The 14,542-nt window shown below is 36.1% G+C and overlaps 1 protein-coding gene and 1 long non-coding RNA gene across 3 annotated transcripts in view; one reads left to right on the top strand and one right to left on the bottom strand.

Annotated features, from left to right (window-relative positions):
• The window catches only part of phf2 (PHD finger protein 2), a 27,191-nt gene extending 20,912 nt beyond the window's left edge, over positions 1–6,279 (top strand). For both annotated transcript variants that reach the window (XM_079596887.1, XM_079596888.1), the window contains exons 19-22: positions 1,896–1,991; positions 2,075–2,184; positions 3,449–3,743; positions 3,942–6,279. In XM_079596887.1, the coding sequence (XP_079453013.1) occupies positions 1,896–1,991; positions 2,075–2,184; positions 3,449–3,743; positions 3,942–4,030 (590 nt within the window). In that variant the 3' untranslated portion in view covers positions 4,031–6,279. The remainder of the gene's footprint in view (positions 1–1,895; positions 1,992–2,074; positions 2,185–3,448; positions 3,744–3,941) is intronic.
• The window catches only part of LOC306990276, a 21,002-nt gene extending 6,460 nt beyond the window's left edge, over positions 1–14,542 (bottom strand). The window contains exons 1-2 of the long non-coding RNA XR_013795843.1: positions 14,418–14,542; positions 8,694–8,816 (exon numbers count right to left, since the gene is read on the bottom strand). This is a non-coding gene — a long non-coding RNA (uncharacterized lncRNA). The remainder of the gene's footprint in view (positions 1–8,693; positions 8,817–14,417) is intronic.

The raw sequence follows: 14,542 nt of genomic DNA, 5'->3' as shown, positions 1-14,542 counted from the left end.
CAGTCAGTAATAAAATAAGAACAAATACACAAATTACAAGCAGAGGTGAATACTAAATAACAAAGTTACAAAGTCTAACAGTAGTATTCAGGTACAGAAATTAATAATTAGGCCTAAATGTAAAATAACACTTTGTTCACTGTAGAAATCAAATATAGTTTCATCTTTGTTAAAGCTGTATTTTGTTGTTTTATTAAAGGGATGGTTTGGAGTACCCACACACACAGACACTTTTTTTTCCCTTGGTCGAACATTATTAAAGTTAGATCTTATTTCGAGATATCAGCCGAATGGCTTAGTGCAGGCGCTAATGGATCCGAAAGTTGTATCTTGTAAATTACTCCACTAATAATGCCCGGAATGGTACCAAACTTCTACAGTAGTACAAATAGGTTCTGTACTGAATATCCCCACATCATCTAAAATATCCCCACATCATCACACACCCTTCACCATACCTGGAGATTGGCATGGAGTACTTTCCATAAGATCATCTCTCAATGCAAATCAAACCAGCTATTAGGCTAACTGAAATAAAACCATGCCAATCTCCAGGTATGGTGAAGGGTGTGTGATGATGTGGGGATATTTTAATTCCAGAGGGCAAGGGAACTTTATCAGGATGCAGAGTATCCTGGATCCATATAGTAACTGGCCTTTAAAAATAAAAATCTGCCTGCCTCTAGGCACCCTGTATTTTAAGGAAGAACATTTATTTATTTACGATACATTATTCATTCACAAAGAAAATTGGTGTCCTTAAAGGTTGGATTTTTCCTATTTTTTTTAATTAAGGCATTAAGTTCAATTTCCAAAAGATGATTTTTTATTCCTCTTTTTAGTCAACTTTAGCATGGGTGTCTAAACTTATGCATAGCACTGTATCTCATGCCATTGCGATATGCATATAGCGATTTGTACATACTCGATATTTCGATATATCATGCAGCCCTAGTTTGAATGACATGAGGGTGAGTAAATGATGACAAGAGTTTTAATTTTTGGGTGAGCTATCCCTTTAAGAACCCATTTGGAGAACAGATTGTAGTCCTCTCGTACCTTAATCTTGGATAGCTTGTTTGCACTATTATCTAGACCAATTAGTTCCTCTGAGACAATTTGTCAAGGATGTTTCGTGATGACTTGGAATTGCCCAGGTGTCCTTAGAGCAAAGCAAAACAGTGTAAATCTGCTCTATCAACGTTCTGATTAGAGTTTGATTTTGACTTAAGGGTTCTCATTCACGGCACAGTGACAGGCGTGTTTACTCTCAGCTAGAACTTTTCAATCCCCCTTTTTGAATGGTCTCTTTTATAGCTTTTGTGAACCCCTTCCAAGAACAGCAAGACCATTAGAAGCCTGTTAATAATCCATTAGCATGAGTTTTAAACTGTTGTTTTAAATGCTTTTTGATCTGATACCCTAATTAGTCATTACTAGCACGCACATTCCCGTTTGGACTCACACTAAGAGAGCGTTTTATCAGGCACACTAGCATTCCTCCTTTCTGTAAACATTTTTTTTCTTTTTCTTGATAATTTAATTGTTGGAAATTGCGTGTTCCTGAGTGGTTGAGTTCAAAGAAGCTAGGTGCATGCAGGACGAGGCAGGGCAAGGAACAGCTGCCACACATCTGTGTCACGCTAACATCCTGTCCAATGAGAAAATACTTAGCACTGTAGTTTATGGAGTGCAAAAATAGGGTGGTATCTCATGTATAAGCTGTTTAAAAGTAATGTGCTTCGACATATTTACATTGCTTTCTTTAATGACTTTAGACCATACACATAGCGCTCCAAGACAAAGAGAAGTTCCAGTAGAAACTGAAATGGTGGAATCTGTAGAATTAGCTAACTTTTGCCTTCTTTAATCTTGTATTTTTCCATTTTATTCAGTTTATCCATCTCTGGAATCTGAGGAGGACAACCCAATTTTCAAATCGAGATCGAAAAAAAGGAAAAATACAGATGACACTCCGTATAGTCCAACAGGTAGTGTGAAGTCTACAATCTCAGGTGGGAGTCTGACTATAATGTAAATGTAATCACATGGGATTATATTCATACTGTTGCAGCACGAGTTGGGCCCACTGTACCACGACAGGAGAGACCAGCTCGGGAGGGGGCACGTGTGGCGTCCATAGAGACAGGACTGGCAGCTGCGGCAGCTAAATTGTCTCATCAGGTTAACGCTTTAAGCTCATAATGAAGCGGTTCATTCAATGCAATGCCAAAATGTTCACATATCATTAACTGATATTAAGAAATTGTGACAAACGGTCACATTGGATGGGTTATTTAATAAGCCAGTATTAAGCAACTTTGTGATTGTCTGCATTTGCAGAAATTATAGGCAAAAAGCCTCGTAATTTAAATTATTTATTATTTTCTACTTCTAAATGAAGTAAATTCTAGGGCTGCACGATTAATTTATCAAGTCGCAGAGGCTGCAAATTAATTAAATAAATACATGCGCTGAGTGTTTCAGAGTGAAACATTGCACTGCTTGTTGTTGTTGTTGTTTACATGCGAGTGGCTCATGATCTTGTATTTTTGGTGTCTCAGTAAATTCTGCTCCCCACAAACTCATCTCTGCATCTGCTCTGAGTTTGGGTTGCTTATAATGTGCATTGGGAAACATAACATGCACAAACCATCTTCCCAAACTTGTAATGAGAAGCGCTTATAAACCGGCTATTGTCAACAAAAGAGAAGCTGCGGTTTTCTGCCAAAATAAAACCTCAATTGGTTTAACATTTGAAAATTAAGAAAGCCAGTATTAGTATTGAAATTGTACAGTTGTACTGTAAAAGAAAATTATTATATTATTTTTCTTAAATGCTATTTTTATTTATATATATATATATATATATATATATATATATATATTACAGTAAAATATTACAATATTATTATTTCAAATTGTATTTAATATTTTTTAATTAGTAATAAAAGTAATAATTAAAAAATAATATATTTTATACTCAAACTAAATAAAATTTGCCAAATTGTGAAGCCCTACAAACTAGCGCAGCAAACCAAATGAAAGTTTATCAGAAAAATCGCAGTTAGATGTTTTCCCCCAAAAAGTGTAGCCCCAGTAAATACAGAGGAAAACTTTTTAATATGTTGTGGATGTCTTATTTGCATTTGCAAGGATTTTAATGTAAAATTAAGAAATATTTAGGTCCTACACTATTTCGCACATTGATGGCATTGTCCACGTGAACTCCCTTGTGTCTTGAAGCACAATGTGCTCTTTGAATCATTTTCAAATCATGCTGGAGAACATGATCATCAGGTTTTTCCCGAACTTGTGGGAGTTCATGCATTTCGAGTGTCATTACAGTTAAAGACATTCTGAATCCTCTCTAATAGCTTCCATTTTCATAGAAACATCTGTAAGACTGATTTAGCTAAATGATCCTACTAACTAGTTCTCGCTACAGGAGGAGCAGAAGATTAAGAAGAAGAAAAAGAGTACCAAAAAGAAGCCCGTGGCTGTAGAGGAGCCTCACAAACTCTCTCAGGACAGCAGCTCTCCAGAACCCACCCCAGACTCCGAGACCAACCTGGCTGACCACGAGTACAGCACTGGAACGGGCAAAACCGCCGGCGGCTCGCAACCCATGGCCCCCGGAGTCTTCCTCAGCCAGAGGCGGCCTTCATCATCGTCATCATCTCAGAACACCTCATCTGTCCCGCCAGCAAAAGTCGAACGTGGGAACTCGACGGACGCCAAAGGTGATTTTGGCCAAAACATAAATAGGATCTTCTTGTTAATTCATGTTTTAAAGGTTTGTTTATGTTGCACTGGCCAATCTCAGTCGCAATTTCTGCACCATTAATCATTTATTGACACAGCTGTGGCTTAATAATGTATTGATACGAAAGGATGTTGTTGTCGCATATGCTAACCATTTAGCTTTGTCTCGCCCACAGCTAAGCGGCTAAAGAAAGGAATGGCAACGGCCAAACAGAGACTCGGAAAAATCTTAAAGATTCATCGTAACGGCAAGCTCCTGCTGTAACATGGACAATGGAGGACTTTCTCCTGATGTTTATGGACCCGTGGACTGATCCCTCCCTCCCTCCCCCCCTCGATGAGCCGGGATGAGAGCAGCAAGGACTGAAACGGGACGGGAAAGCGAACAGGATCCCACAAGTTTTCAATTTCTAAGAAGAACATAGCTCAGATAGGTTTTTGCCTCTTCTTTTACTTTATAACTTTCAGATACTAAAAATGTACAGAATACCTGCTATTAATATTTTGTAAGAAGAATTTGTCTTGTTTTACTATGGCTATCAGTTTATCAGGGGTTGCTAATATATAATAAGATACAGTACATAGCAGTCATTCCAAGACAAAGAAAGTATCCCTTGCATGTATTCCAGTTGCATGCATTGTTTTGGGAGGGAAAGGGTTAGTGGAAGGTTGCAAACAAGAAGTTCATTACTGCTTTTTGGATGTGGCTTATCATTATTATTCATATTTTTTTCTTTTTTTATTCTTTTTTTACAAGTATTACTGATTTTCACTAACTGCCTGGGTGATTTTAAAATCCCCCATTTGGAATTTACTTTCTTTAAGCAAAAAAGCATTTTTATATGCATTACCTACACGGGACAACTGAAAAAGTACTTTTCTGTTTGCTAAGCACTATCACAGATAATATTTATTAATCTAATATAATTGTACATGCCATAGGTAGCTTGAGAAAAGCCAGAAGGCACTTACAAAACATCAGTGAAGCACAAATATGAACTCATATTGTTAGTAATGTTGTCTCAACAGCTACAACTATAAAATGACAACTGTAGTTTTTTTTTTATCACAGATATAGGAAAAAATTGTTTTTGTGGGGAAAAACATTAAACATGCATATCGATAACAAACCATATTTCCACTTAATTACATGGTTAAAATATCTTATTTCCCCTTGTTGTTCTAGCAATTCAATGTATCACATGAAATACAATGTCACAACTAAACTTTTACTGAATTGTTACCACATCTTTGACATTTTTATTTATATATTGTTTTGTCATTTTTAGACATTGATACTATGATCAGATTTACATCATCCTGGTTTTGACATTATTTTATTGTTTGACAATGTAGCTCTTATTACGGTTCCATGATACGTTACAAAACACTTGCCAAAAGCAACGAAACACTACATAAATGGGATCTCTAGCACTGATGATAAGCCTCATCCATGACATTTCACTACATGGGGATACTTTCTCTCTTCTGTTTGTTTCACAGGCAGCACCAATTACCCTAGAATGAAATATGCATTTATATTGCTTCACAGTACAGTATGTAGAATGTAGCCTGTATATAGCTTTTTAAATGACTACTTTTTGTATCCTTTTTTCCTTAATACTTCATTAAACATTTTTACTAGTTTTTGCTAATTACAAACAAAAATATATATAAAGATATAGAAATAGTCATTACCTTTTTCATTTGTTTTGTTAGATGCACAATAGCTGTACTTTTTTAACCATTGTTTTGTTTTCATTTCATTTTGTTACATTAGACAAAAGGTGTTGCCTGGAGAACAAAATACACAGTGTAACATTTATTCTCATATGGCCTTACATGCAGAAAACCATGTGTATTATGATTCATTTATGATGGGGGATAAGGAAAAAAAAAAAAATCTGTGTTTCTACGACCAGCCTGACATTTGAGCTAAAATACCCCTGATGGATTTTAAAAGTTATTTTACTAGCACCTTGTGAAGTGTTTTCTGTGTCAGTGATGTAATTTATTAATGTTTGTAGCCTTTTATACTTGTATAATTCTTAAGAGGTTTTGTTTTAAATCGTTTATCAGTCTGTGAGCCCCTTAGGACACTTCTATCATTAACATTGGGCAATGGTTCCTTTTTTTTTTTTTTTTTGTCTTAGCAAAATTTGTCTTCATTGTTTTCATCAAATCAAGGGCAACTGCTCTCATCAATACGAAATGTTACATTATTACTGTTGTTATTATTATTAAGCAGCTATTTTAAAGATCCATACCATCATGCCATGAGTTTTATTTTGGTAATAGAGTATGTACATTCTTAACCAGGTTTACTGTGCTCATAAATTGCAGTGTTTTAGTTACCAATGTAAATCTCGTATCCACCTTTCCGAATCGAAACAATGGAACTATTTCAGGTTTTTATTTGTACAAAATGTGTGTTGCTTTGTTGTGGTTTATTTTTATATGTTCAAACAATTAAATGCATCCACTGTTTCATGGCAGTGAATGATACTTTTGTAGTAGTGCACTCTGTTTTCTGACTCACAAAAGATGTTTTGTATTAACATCCATGTCATGTGTTTGCAGAAATGCCCTATTGCCGTTTATATTTCACCTTTTGTATTAGGATTTATTGCCCTATGCATACTTTGTTTTTCTAAATGCAGTGAGTTGCTCATTATGTATATGAAGTCTGTTCCCATGCCATAACGGCACACAAAAGTCAGTTTTGGTAACATGTTCTTCCACCATTCATGTGGAATGGCAGGGCTACACACGTTCCCTGGAACATGCTGTGGTAATTACTTTTAAATGGGCTCATGCTACTGTACCATTCAGGTCTGATGCCCTGGAGAAACTCTCGACTCGCACACAATCCCCCCATTTAGAACCACATTGTCCACTGGGAGCCGAGCTGCACTTTTTTGCTTTTGTTCTTTAATACACAGCTAAAGCCAAAACACCAGCGAGTCCAGCCGACGGCTCCGACCAAATCATTTTCATGAACCAAGCCAAGGTCAACATTGTTAATACTCTATTCGTGTTGCCGGACTCTGACGTATAGTTCAAATATAGTCTGAGCGTTATTTGGAACGGTGTGTATGTGTAAGGGGACGTGTGTAGTATTCTACTGAACTTATGAAATCTTTGCTCTGTGTAAATTATCTTTGTGTTTTTTCTTTACTTCCTAGTGGCTTCCAATAGATTTTAAGAGCAAGGACTCGTTTTCACCGTCTCTTGTCTTGACCTGATTTACGAGGATTGGAGGTGAACATGCAGAGAGCCACCAGGTGGAGATAGAAATCCCAGAAAATGCGTCTGTTGCTTGCTTCTCAGTGGAAAGGGCTGGCAGGTACATCTGCTCCACTTATGACATCAGTATCAAAATAAATGTTATGCTCTAGAATGTACAGCACAATAGCTGCTATAAACAAAATGCAGTCTTTTTTTAATAGCTAATTTGGAGAGGAGATATAGACAATATAGCCTATAGTTCAAAAACAATTGTCCATAAGCAAACAATTACTGTAAAAAATGTGGCCTCAACCAATTTCACATTTTTTGTGTTTACTTTCTTCCCTTTGGTCTTTAACGTTAAGCACGATACCGCATAAATCTTAACGGCATGACATACATTTCAAATAATTTGGGGTAAAACCATATTTGAGTAGGTATTTGTTATTGTTGGAGTATGTGGAAGGGTTCCACTCTCAACATGAAAATGCAGATTTTGTCATCGACATCTGCCACGTATCCCACACGGCGCAGAGAACGCCACAGCTCATTGCCTCCCGGTAAACCAAGCAAAGTAGCACCCAATGTCCCCCCTAAGTACTTTGTAGCATATTAATGATGTTTATCTCTGAGAGGAATTGCAGAAGAGGCTCGTATATCAGGCCTAACTTGTTCCTGCCACCAGTTTGTTTGTCTGTGCACAGCAGTGTTTAGCAAACATTGTTTTAGCAGTTAGTTAACATCAGAAAAAGCAGTGCCATTTCAGAAAGATGGAGTATGACTGATTTGGAAGTAATCGGGTGGTTAAGCCCTTTTTAAAAAATGGTTTCACTTTATTTTACAGTAAGTGCACTTTTGTGTACTTACTGTACCTTAGAAAGTACTGGGTAATATAAGGTAACTACATGGGTTCAGGTTAGGTTAAGGGGTATGTTCAGGGTTATTACCCATTGCAAAATTACTATAATAAGTACATAGTATGTACATGGGGACTGTAAAATAAAGTGCTACCCAAAAAACAATGAAATGTATGTAAAATTAGGACATTACCAGAAAACCCTAACATCTCTATTCATGGGTTCTGAGGGCAAGTTGGGTGATTTATTTACCATGTATTTTAATTATTTAGTTGTAAAACTTACATTTACAGAAATGTTTGGACACATCTACTTTTTAATTATTATCCAATTTTTATATATATAATTAAATTCATGAAAAATATGAAACTTTGCATAATTACAGCATTTTTACTTCAATATTTGATCCAACTACAATATAAAAACTAAAACAAAATATGTTTTGGGTATACTTAATAATTAAAATACATTTTGTAGAAATAAAATACAAAGTATATACTGCGAGTTTGAAGAGTCTCACTTTTTTAAAGTGTATTTTATTTCTACAAAATGTATTTTATTTCATAATTATTTGGGGGAATTATTTACTCCCCAAAATAATTGAAATAAAATACAAAGTATACCCAAAACTTTATTTATCTTAGTAAAAAAAAATGTAATTTGTTTTATTGTTTTTAGTATGTTTACTAAAAATATATATATTTTTTAATTATTCCAAATAATTAAAATTATTTTGAGGAAAAGGAGCATAAGAAACATTCATTAATTGTGTCTAAACTTTTGACGGGTAGTATTTCCAAATGCACAGTTTAGATTTGCAGATATGAAGAAGACGATACTTACATTTAAAATGTACTCTTCATCCACAGAGACATCTGTCCGATGTCCTCAGAGTGTGTGTTATTGTTCAGCTTGTGGATGGCAGATGGCTAAAGCAATGCTGGTCATTCTCCTCGCCAAAAAATCCTAGAGAAAAAAACAGGCACGTCGGCTCCATAGATTTTTTTTTTTTTTTTTTTAAGTGGATCAGTTTTGTAGTGGATACGGATTTACTTTTAAAATCTTGTTTTTAACATTTCAAAAGTTTTCTGATCAGTGTTGGGGAAAATTTATTTTAAAGTAATGCGTTACAATATTGCATTATTTCCTTAAAATGTAACTAATTGTGTTAGATGCTTTTTATTGAAAGTAACGTGTTGCGTAACTTTTGCATTACCTTTTCTCACCTGGGCTGGACTTGTTTTTTGTTTTGTTTTTTAAAATAAAATTTTAAAAAGTTGTTTTTGCCAAAAGTGAAATGACGCAGGAGAAGAAAAAGTATCTCAGATTTTAATTCAGAAATGTAAAAGCATTACCTCACTCGTTAATTTAAAAACGATTATTCGTAATGCGTTACTTCCAACACTGGTTCTGAACAGTACAGGTGATGTAATCAAACACTTTTTTACACTATTTTATTATTTTTTAATGCTTTTTTTAAAGGACAGCGTCTACAAAATTTCTAATGTTTAGAAGACATTATTTTTGCCAATTTTATTTAGCCTTTTCCCTCCAGTTCTATACATGTTTACCGCACTGTCACTGGGCTTAAAATAATTTCTGAGTCCAATAGGATTTAATTCTATGTGTCTTTAGGGAGGGCAAGTGGTTTTATAATTGCGGTGTCAGGGGAGTCCAGGTGGATCTGCTGAGTGTCATATTTGAGCTTATCTCATGGTGATCATATGCAGTGTAGCGGTCACAGATGTGAACGGACTGTGATTTCAGTAAAAGCCCTGCGGTCTTCTTAACAAGCCCCCAGTGGTTCAGTGAAACGTGCCATGCAGAAGATGCTTTAATTGCATTGGAATGTTTTAGTAAGTCATGTCTTTGTGTGGCCTAGCGGTGATGCAGGCATCGCTGTGTGTTATTGGTGGTCTTCAGTCTCGCAGTATAGGGTCGTAGAAGTTACATTCCTCACAGTTCAAGAAGATTTTTGCAGAGGGGAGCAAGGTCCCAGTGATGCCCCTGAAGTAATCCTTTAGGGACTTTCTGTTTTATGTGCATGTGTCTATATTCAGTTCAAAAGTTTGTGGTCAGTAAGAATTTGTTCTTCTTTCTTTTCTGTTTTTGACAGTAAAGACATTTAAAATGTTAGAAATGATTTATTTCAAATAATTGATGTGTTATGGTTTCCATAATACATAAAGCAGCATAACTGTTCTGGTAGCGCTTTACAGTGATGTCCCATTAGTTAACGTGTGTTAATGCATTAACTAAAATTAACTATCAATGAGTAATACATTTGTTACAGTGTTTATTGGTCCATAAAAATACATTTATTCGTTGTTAGTTCATCTAAGCTCAGATCTGTTAAATAATATTTGTTAAATAAAACATATACAACTTTTGATTTAGTGCATTAGAAAATGTTTAAATGAAAAATCACTAAGATTAATAAATACTTTAGAAGTATTTTTTGTAATGTTTGTTCATGTTAACTAATGTAGTTGATGTGAACAAATGGAACCTTAGTATAAAGCTTTACCACTGTTTTCAGCACTAAATTTGACCAAAAAAAAGGTTTCTTGAGCACCACATCGGCATATTAGAATGATTTCTGAAGGGTCATGTGACACTGAAGACTGGAGTAAAGATGCTGAAAATCCAGCTTTGCCATTACAGGAATTAAATACATTTTTAAATATAAATGTATATATATAAATTTGTAATAATATTTCACTATATTATTGTTTTTGGAGCATTGGTGAGCTTAAGATGCTTATTGTATTGTAGAAAGAAAAGAAAAAAAATTCGGACCCCAGACCTCTGGGGTATATTTACCTATTTAGGAAAAACTTTTAGGAAAATAGGAATATATAGGAAAAGCTTAACATTATACAGTATCTAAATTAATATGGGACTAAATATGTTTTTATAGGTCAGGGTTAAATTGCAATGCTCACTTTTATGCAATATGTTACAGGTGGACTCGGCTCCATCTCCGTATTTAACAAGTGGATAAGCAGCCTTGGCCTGAAAAAGGTTGAAGACCCCTGCTCTATAATAACCACTGATGACACAAATAGGTTAAAACGAAATGATCTGACATACTGAGATGTTTTAAAGCTGTTGGACTAGCTATGAGGTCATAAGTGTGGGTACCAGAGCTGATTAAATAAGTGGGTCACGTGAAGTGGAATATTCCACCTGCAAAAGATACTTGAAAAAAAAGTTTAAAATGTTGTTGACTTTTTGCCAGAACTTTATGAATGGGCATATCTATGCCTCCATTAGCCAATAAGCTTTTCCCATCAGGCCTTTAAACTCTCCGTGACCCCCATTCACATGAGCAGTTGTGAAGTGTTTCACACTGTAGTGTGATCAAATCCTTGTGACGTGAATAAACATCTATAATCGCAACCTTTCAGTTCGGCATAAACAGAGAAGCCCAGCGCCAGATGCAACAAATTTAGGGTTGAGGCTTGCAAATGCAAACATCTGGTCCTTTACCATACATACGAAACCAGCCATTTTCTATGTAAGCAACCCCAATGACCATAAGGAAACACTTGGGCTGTAACTTAAGAGTAGAGTCAGTGTCCCCAAATAACAACGGTTTGACCCACAAGTTAATTTAAAAAACTAGTATTTAGTATATTGTACATTTCCCAAAAAAGTTTCATGTTTCAATTTTCAATGCAACGAGTGATTCGAATCTCATCTGTATCATCTGTCCCCAGATCTAACAATACACATTCAGCTTATCATTTTCGATATCATAATCAAACATGAAATTAAAACTGTAATCCAATTCTCCCCCAGCCAAAAAGAAGAAAGAAAAAAAAAACGTTGTGCAAAGATTGTGTTCAGCTGGCACAGGGAGTTTCCCAAATACAATTACTCTGTTTACATGCAGTAGTACAAGACGGAAATTGCTTTTGAAAGTCTTTTCCAAGGACACGGTTTTGTAAAGCTCATGTGTACAAAATTATTTTGATGAAATTGAGCACCACTCCATGCATCGGCAAATAAGATGGTCCGTTTTCAGCCGAACTTCAGCAAACGCTCACTTGATCCCACTTCTGTGACAGCCCTCATTGTCAGAAGCGCCCTCCTTAAGCTCTGAAGTGCAAGAGTGCTTTGAGCGCAAGGCAAATAAACAAACGTGTCCAAAAGACTCTATAATCTTCCATAATATTTGACATTCCCTCCACAACCTACTGTATACCAACTATAGGTCTTTAAAGGGAAAGAATACGAATGGCCGTCGTACCACACACCGATGGTGGTCAACTGTCTTTCATTATCTGTCATTTGAGAGGACATTTTGGTGATGCCGATTCAAATTGGCCCCGGCTCTCCACAAAGTTTGGTTTATTATTTAGCGGACAGACGCTGGACTCTCTCAGGGCAGACGCTTAATAAGAGGAGATTGGCTTTCTGCTGAGTGTGTAACAGATATCTAAATCATTAGGGCTTTCTTTCTGCCATGTGCCACCCCTCGGTTCTCTGCCCTCTGAACCCCGAAGGTCAAACGGCTGCGAGCTCTGTGACCCCCAGCATTTCCTCCGAATATTAACAGGCTTGTTATGTCGTCAAACGGGCCTGATATAGACCATGGCCTCATTTGGAAGAAGCCCAATCAGTGCGAACAGCTCCAGAGTTCAGCACTCCGGCCTCAGAACGGCAGAGGCTTTCAAGTGTCTCATTGAGAGGCATAATGATAACACAGAGAGGAAGTGTGGGGCATTTTGGGGAGAAATTATGTGGTCACATGCCCGCCGGCTGTAATGCCTCAGTTAAATTCGGCTAAGTTGCACTTTCGGGCTATGGGAGAATGAATCGAGTTAGTTTATGTTACAGAAACGAATGTGGCACAGTCGTATTAAAGCTTCTCCAGGCTGATGTGAGGCAGACCACTACAACTGACAGGGATTATTCTTCGCTCAATTTTGGTCAGTTTAAAGTGGGGTATTTAAAAGGGAGCATTTCAGCCTGCTTTACCACAAGTATGCGGCAGATCTAAATAATTATCAGAGCTCTGACAGCCGTTCTGTTTCAGAAGAGTTTTGAAGTTCTTACAAGAAGACGGGCATCTGTCTGAGAGATCTAATTTTTATGAAGTGCTATTTACAAATACAATGCTGGATGACAACAATTAAAAACCTTAACATGTATTAATATGAAATGAAAATGTTGCCAAAACAAAACAACCAAGCTCTGGAAGAAGTCTGATTTCGCAGCTATAGTGAACCCTTGCCCAGGTCAGATCTCATTTAACACCAAAAGGGTGTATGGCAAAAATCACTCATGTCACATTCTCCACCTTGGAGCATGCAGCAGATGCAAGGTGCTCATTCTCCAAACTCTGTTGCCTGACCTCTGGCTCTCTGGAGTGTAAATAATTGTTGAGTTTTTTCTTTAAACAAAATTGGGAGAGCTAGCGGAAACAGCAGCTGGTTTAGCCTCTTGTGTCTGGCTCAGGTGCTTTCACATAATACAAAGCCAACATTATCACCTCTCGTTCTTTACTAAAAGATTTGGTTCAGTGTATTTGGTTAAACATTCAATAGAGGTAATATCCTGTTGGACATATTTGAACAGCTTGATTTGGAGTGACATGCAGATTTAGGAGAACATTTGTAGTTCATGTTTAAGAAGTCGGCATCATATTTTTATGAATATGCATGTATAAAAATAAATGAGTAAATAAAACTACACAGTAGTAAATGCTTCTTAAAGGGCTAGTTCTGTGGTGAGAATTAAATAACACTTCTTCAGTCCAGTAGTCTATACTTTGATTCATTCAGCCATAATTATAAATAAGCAACATGATGTTTAAAACAAACTTGAGCTGATATTGAGATCTCATCTAAATGTGCAGTAAAATGAATGTAAAATTTCACGTATGGATTATAGATTTGATTTGTGATCATGTTCATGGATGTTAAATGACAACTATCATTTGAATAAGCAGGTTCTCTTGTTTGATTTATTAAATACTATATATAACATAGCCTATATAACAACCATACATGTTTTATGTATTCTACATTTATTCCGGCTGCATTTGCTGTTTTCAAATGTGCCATATATAGCCTATTATTTAAATGTTATAATGGTTGTGGTGATGGAGTGGAATAAAATTTAGATCAAATACATTTTATTAGATTATAGGCATTTTAGCTTTAAAATATTTTCCTTTAGTTTTACATTTCATTCTAGCGAGTAGCGAGGTAAATAACAACGACAAATTGTAGGCTACTTTACAATCATTTACATCGTTTAGGTATTTCGAAACGATTGTAATTAAGCTAATTTGAATAAGATAGTGCAAATATCATAGTTTGAAACAGGCTATAGGCTAACGTAAGAAAGAACTTTAAGTTAGACATTTAAACACGATTTGTAACAACCCTCCGTCATCTCTTTCATAGTCTTGAGGGGAAAACCTTTATGACATTGTCAGCATTTTTAAATAAAGCATTATTTGGTCCTGGTAAACGAGAACAGCTAATTTCCGCAGTATCGCGTGAATATTCCTAAATCCACTCTGTTTTGCAGGGTAAACATTTCAACACTTACCCCGCATCACCAGTGAAAGGCTGCACTTGACTCGCTCATCCCGCCCACACGCGCTCTATCTGCCGCTTTAATCAGGAAAACATCCGCGAGCGTTTGTGCAGCGGAAATGGACCGTGACCACTGAT

The sequence above is a fragment of the Phoxinus phoxinus genome (genome assembly GCF_949152265.1).
Source record: "Phoxinus phoxinus genome assembly, chromosome: 22".
In the NCBI taxonomy this organism is placed as follows: Eukaryota; Metazoa; Chordata; class Actinopteri; order Cypriniformes; family Leuciscidae; genus Phoxinus; species Phoxinus phoxinus.
The sequence above is the reverse complement of the archived record's forward strand: the minus strand, read 5'-3'. Positions and strand labels throughout refer to the sequence as shown.